The sequence below is a fragment of the Eimeria maxima genome, genomic scaffold (assembly GCF_000499605.1).
Source record: "Eimeria maxima Weybridge genomic scaffold, Emw_scaff1841, whole genome shotgun sequence".
In the NCBI taxonomy this organism is placed as follows: domain Eukaryota; phylum Apicomplexa; class Conoidasida; order Eucoccidiorida; family Eimeriidae; genus Eimeria; species Eimeria maxima.
This window is the reverse complement of record NW_013564748.1, coordinates 1-5713: the sequence shown is the minus strand read 5'-3', so window position 1 is coordinate 5713 and position 5713 is coordinate 1. Positions and strand designations below refer to the sequence as shown.

At 48.9% G+C, this 5713-nt stretch overlaps 2 protein-coding genes across 2 annotated transcripts; one reads left to right on the top strand and one right to left on the bottom strand.

Annotated features, from left to right (window-relative positions):
* Positions 1-67: 67 nt before the first annotated feature.
* Positions 68-1474, bottom strand: EMWEY_00055890 (microtubule-binding protein, putative; the record flags this gene model as incomplete). The annotated part of the gene is made up of 2 exons (XM_013480357.1): positions 68-230; positions 627-1474. 2 exons carry the CDS (start codon positions 1472-1474, stop codon positions 68-70), a joined length of 1011 nt encoding a protein of 336 aa, XP_013335811.1.
* A 312-nt stretch (positions 1475-1786) lies between these two features.
* Positions 1787-5614, top strand: EMWEY_00055880 (hypothetical protein, conserved; the record flags this gene model as incomplete). Its single annotated transcript, XM_013480356.1, has 3 exons — positions 1787-1838; positions 2493-4997; positions 5607-5614. The coding sequence occupies 3 exons, from the start codon at positions 1787-1789 to the stop codon at positions 5612-5614; spliced, it is 2565 nt and encodes an 854-aa protein (XP_013335810.1).
* Positions 5615-5713: the final 99 nt, after the last annotated feature.

Genomic DNA, 5713 nt, shown 5'->3' with positions numbered 1-5713 from the left:
TATATATATATATATATATATATTCGTAAACCCTAAACCCTAAACCCTAAACCCTAAACCCTAAACCCTAAACCCTATTCTTACCAAATTGATTACTAACAAGATCAATAGCAGCAGCAGCTCTGCTGCTAAATAATTCACCAAGACGCTCAACTGTCTTTGCATCTGCTGTTAATCTGTTGCGGAAATGAGATAGACGAGCAGCAAAAAGGGTTACAGCCGTCTTATGCCTGCATATACACCCTAAACCCTAAACCCTAAACCCTAAACCCTAATTAACCCTAAACCCTAATTAACCCTAAACCCTAGGAATTATAAAGAATAAAGAGAGACATTAATAACAGATTAAGGAAATGACAAACATATAGGCAGCAAATAGGATTACGTGTCTGTAGACGTATATATAATCTCTAAACCCTAGAAACCCTAAACCCTAAACCCTAAACCCTAAACCCTAAACCCTAAAGTCGCATATATGATGGGCACGACTAAAAAGGAGACAAAAAAGGAGACAAAAAAGGAGACAAAAAGAAAAAGGAGACAAAAAGGAAAAGGAGACAAAAAGAAAAAGGAGACAAAAAGAAAAAGGAGACAAAAAAGGAGACAAAAAAAAAGGAGCAACATACTTATCTAATTCTTTATCAAGTGTCTCCTTCATTCTTCCTAATGTGTCTCTATTTTGCTGCTGCTGCTGCAGCAGCAAACGATGTTTTGGTGGATTTTGTGCTGCAGCAAGCAGCAGACTCCTTGCTTCTGCAGCAAGAGCAGCAATATTATCTGCTGCTGCTGTTGCTGCTGCTGTTGCTGCTGCTGCTGCTTGTTGCTGCTGCAGTCCACCTAATGGTCCGTGCAACAGATCTGCTGCTCTTGATGGTCTTGTTGGATCTGTTGGTGTTGCTGCTGCTGCTGCTGCAGCAGCAGCAGCTGCTGCTGCTGCTGCACCTCGACCAGCAGGAGATGCAGCAGCAGCAGATACTGGATCTTCTTCTGCTGCTTCTGTTGCTGCTGCTGCTGCTGCTGCTGAGGAGACACTAGGGAATAAAGAATCAGCAAGAGAGATAGGAGGGGGCAGCAAACCAACACCATCACTATCCTCATATGCAGCAGCAACAGCAGCTTCTGCTGCTGCTGCTGCATCTGCTGCTGCCGCTGCTGCTGCTGGATCTTCTCTTGCTGCTGCTGCATCTTCTTCTATATGCCCTGATACAACAGAGGGCTCATCATCATCATCACCAACATCTTCTGCTTCTGCTGCTGCTGCTGCTGCTTCTGCTGCTGCTGCATCTGCTGCTGCTGCATCTGCATCTGCCGCTGCTGCTGCTGCTGCTGCATCTGCTGCTGCATCGGAGGGCCCTGCGGGAACCTCTACCAACTCTTCGTCGGCAGCAGCAGCAAGTCTGTAATTTGCTGCTGCTGCTGCAAGAAGCAGCAGCAGCAGCAGCAAAGATCGTATACCATGCAACAACGAATTCATCTCCGCTGCTGCTGCTGCTGCTGCTGCCGCTGCTGCTGCTGCTGTTGCGTGAGGGCTGCACGCTTTAAATGTGCTGCTGTTGCCTAGCTGCTACTCCTGCTGCTGCTGCTGCTGCTGGTGTGAACATCATGGGCATTACGTCTCCGACCACTGGTCTGTTGCTGCTGCTGCTTCCGCTGTTGCTGTTGCTGTTGCTGCTGGTGTTGCTGCTACAGCTGCTGCTGTCGTTGCAGCAGCAGCCGCCTCTGATTGTGTTCCTGCTGCTGCCCTTGCTGCTGCAGACTTTGCTGCTGCTGCTGCTGCAGCAAGAAGATGCAAGATATAAAGAAGGGGAGAACAAAAGTAGGGGAACGTCAGGGATCGGGTGAGGAGAGCCAGGTGCTGTAGAGCGCCCAAACCCTAAACCCTAAACCCTAAACCCTAAACCCTAAACCCTCAATCTTAAATCCTGATTGAATACTTTAAGGATATACTATAAAGCACAAATACAAGAAGGATAGCAGCAGCAACTGCAGCAGCAGCTGACACCAGCGGCATGTGCTGCTGCTGCTGCTGCTGCTGTTGTTGGCAGCAGCCGGGCTGCTCCTGTATCGAGACGCTAAACCCTAAAGCATAAACCCTAAACCCTCAATACCCATATAAGAAAATAAATTGATTTTCTTCTTTGTGTCATTGAGGCCCTACACACCTTTTCTTCTAATTAGGGTTTAGGGTGTTGTTGCTGCGTGAGGGTTTAGGGTTTAGGGTTTGGGGTTTATACCGAGCGAGAGCAAGGGGGGCGCTGCTGATCTACGCTACAAACACTAAACCCTAAACCCTAAACCCTAAACCCTAGGGCCTATATTTGGTGTTTTTATTTTTCAATCTCTAGTGTATAAACCCTAAACCGTAAACCCTAAACCCTTATCCTTCTCTACCCCCAACGACCTCAACACGGGGATCGCTCCCCCCTTCGCAGGTACAGGTTTCTCCCTTCGAGCTAGGGTTTAGGGTTTAGGGTTTAGGGTTTATGGTTTAGGGTTTGTCTTCTATACCATGCCGAGGCCTTCCTTCTGGTCAAGGGTCACGAAGCCCAAGACACCCCATATAAAAGGGACAGAAGACGAAGCAGCAGCAGCAGCAGCAGCAACAGCAGCAGCAGCAGCAGCGGCAGCAGATGCAGAGGTAAAAGAAAATGCAGCAACAACGACAGCAGCAGATAAAGAAAATGTAGCAACAACAGCAGCAACAGCAGACGATGCATGCAGTTGCTGCAGCGAAGCAGCAGCAGCAATAGAAGCATCTATAGATATCAATGACCCAGCAGCAGCAGAAGAAGCAGAAGCAGCAGCAGCAGCAGCAGCAGCAGATGAGGAAGCAGAACGTATATGGATGGAGACAGCAGCAGAAGATTTGCTGCTGCAGCAAGGAGACACTTTATTAAGCGGAGACACCTGGAGGCTCCTTAGCTTAGTAGGGGGAGGGGACACTTTCTCCCTGTCTCCTGAGGAGCAGCAATTTGCTGCTGCTGCTGCTACTAACCCTTATACCAGCAGCACTTGCTGCTGCTGCACCCACAGCAGCAGCAACAGCAGCAACAGCAGCAGGGATGTGGACTCTTTTCCCCATACCTGCTGCCTTGACGATTCCCCCACTCATCACCAGCAGCAGCAGCAGCAGCAGGAGATATTAGATGAAGAAGGTACATGTTCAGCAGCAGCAGCAGCAGCAGCAGCAGCAGCAGCAGAAGGTGTATGCATGCATAATGATAATAGATGGATATTAAGCAAAGAAGAAATAAAAATAAATAAAGAAGATAAAATTTTATTCTCTTTTTATCATTCAGGGTGTATATACACCGCAATTAGACCTCTGCATGCAAATGCAGCTGCAACTGCAGCTGCAGCAACAGAAGGAGCAGCAGCAGGAGCGGCAGCAGCAGAAGGAGCAGCAGCAGAAGGAGCAACAGCAGAAGCAGACGCAGAAGAGGAGGCATGGGAAGTAGTTGCCACACCCAACAGCAGCAGCAGCAACAACAGCAACAGCAATGACAGCAGCAGCAACAACAACAAGAGCAGTGACAACAATGACAGCAGCAGCAGCAGCAACAGCAGCAACAGCAGCAGCAGCAGCAGCAAGAGGTTGATAGTAAAGAAGGTCCCCTTTGATGGTAATTCAAGTCTTCCTGTTTGGTTGCTGCGCAGCATTTGTTTAGCTCGTCTTGCTGCTGCATCTCCTACCTTCCTGCAGCAGCAGCAGCAGCAACAACAACAGAAACAGCAGCAACAGCAGCAGCAGCAGCAGCAGCAGCAGGAGTGCCGTGCTCGTCTCTTAGTACCTGTCTATGATATTCATATAGCAGCAAGTGCTGCCTACTTTGTCTTTGAGTTACCAACTGTCTCTCTTGCTGCGCTGCTGCAGCAGCAGCAGCCTCTTCCTGCTGCTCTCTTCTGCAGCAGCAGCAGCAACAGCAGCAGCAAATGCAGGAGTTGTTGCAGGAGCAGCAGCAGCAACGGGGAGAAGAGCAAGAATATATTATGTGCATGCAATGAGCGCATGTTCTTGTTCTTGCTGCTGTGCTGCCTGCTGCGAATAAAAGCAGCAAGACTATCTGCTGCTGCTGTGTCTCCTTCCTGTCTCTTTCTTAGCAGCAGCAGCAGCAGCAGCAGCAGATGCTGCTGCCCACTGCAGCTGTCTATAGCCCTCGATCCCTTCAAAGTACCACATACACCTGAACAGCAGCAGCAGCAGCAGCAGCAGCACGAAGACACGGAGCAGCAGCAGCTGCTGCTACAGCAGCTGCCAGAGAGTTGTTGGGTCCCCCCTGAGCGGAGGGATGACCAAATAGAGAACAACTGCAGCAGCAGCAGCAACAACAGCAGCAGCAGCAGCAGAGGGCGTCTCTACACCCCAGAAGAAAACGAGGCAGCAATTATGTGGGGTGTTGGGATCTGTCTTGCTGCATTCCTGCTGCTGAAGCAAAAACAGCAGCAGCAGCAGCAGGCGCAACAACAACAAAAGCAGCAGCAGCTGCAGCAGCAGAAGCAGCAGCAGCAGCAGCAGCAGGAGTACAAGCGTGAGGCGTCTCTTGAGGGTTTACTAAGAAGAAGTCGTTCTTCCCTTGACGGAGCAGCAATACCAAGAACAGCAGCAGCAGCAACAGCAGCAGCAGCAGCAACAGCAGCAGCAACAGCAGCAGCAGCAGATGACGGATCGTGGTATGAGCAAGACACTATACAGATACGAAGGAGACGCAGCTGCGGCTTGGGGGATCGCTTGCTGCTGCAGCAGCAAGATGATTCTGCTGCTGCTGCTGCTGCTTCTGCAGAAACAGCAGCAGCAGAATCAGCAGCAGCAGCAGCAGCTTCATGCCAGTTATATGTATCAACATGTGACGAAGCATGCGCTGGAGACACCTGCCGTGTATCTGCTGCTGTTCTTGCTGCTGCTGCTGCTGCTGCTGCTCCCTTTATGAAGTATGACGCAAAGGGGACAATCAGCAGCAGCAGCATAATAGAAAGTTTCCCGCTGCTAAAAGGAGACAGTAAGGGTATTTTGCTGCTGCAGTTGCTGCTGCATGCGTCTCCTCTATCTAGGCCCTCCTTATTAGATGCATTGGCTCATCCCTGGTTAGCTGATGTTGCTGCTGCTGTTGCTGCTGCTCCTCCTGCTGCATTATGTTGCTGCTGCAACAGCAGCAGCAACAGCACCAGTTGCTGCAGCAACAACAGCAGCAGCAGCACCAGTTGCTGCAGCAACAACAGCAGCAGCAACGGCAGCAACAGCAACAGCAGCAGCAATTGTGCTGCAGCAGAATGGATACATAAACAGGCAATTGCTGCTGTACAATTAGCAGCAGAGAAGCAGCAAGGAGAAGATTTGCTGCTCTCCTTATTTAATAAAATTGAATTATCTTCTCCTAGGTCAAAAAGCAAAACCCTAAACCCTAAACCCTAAACCCTAATTATTACCCTAATATATATTAGGGGAATAACGCCAATAGCGGCGTATATAAAGGTCTCCTCTTGTCAAGGGTTTAGGGTTTAGGGTTTGGGATTTATAAGGTGTACATGGTGACTGGGTGTGTAAACACTCATAATTCATTTTCTAGGGTTTAGGGTTTAGGGTTTATAGGGTCATCGGCCGATTTCAGGTGTATAGGCAGCTGCAAATGCAGCAACAAACAAACAATAGTACAACACTTTTACTTATTATTTTTATTCTTTAGAATTATTATATATATATATATATATATATATA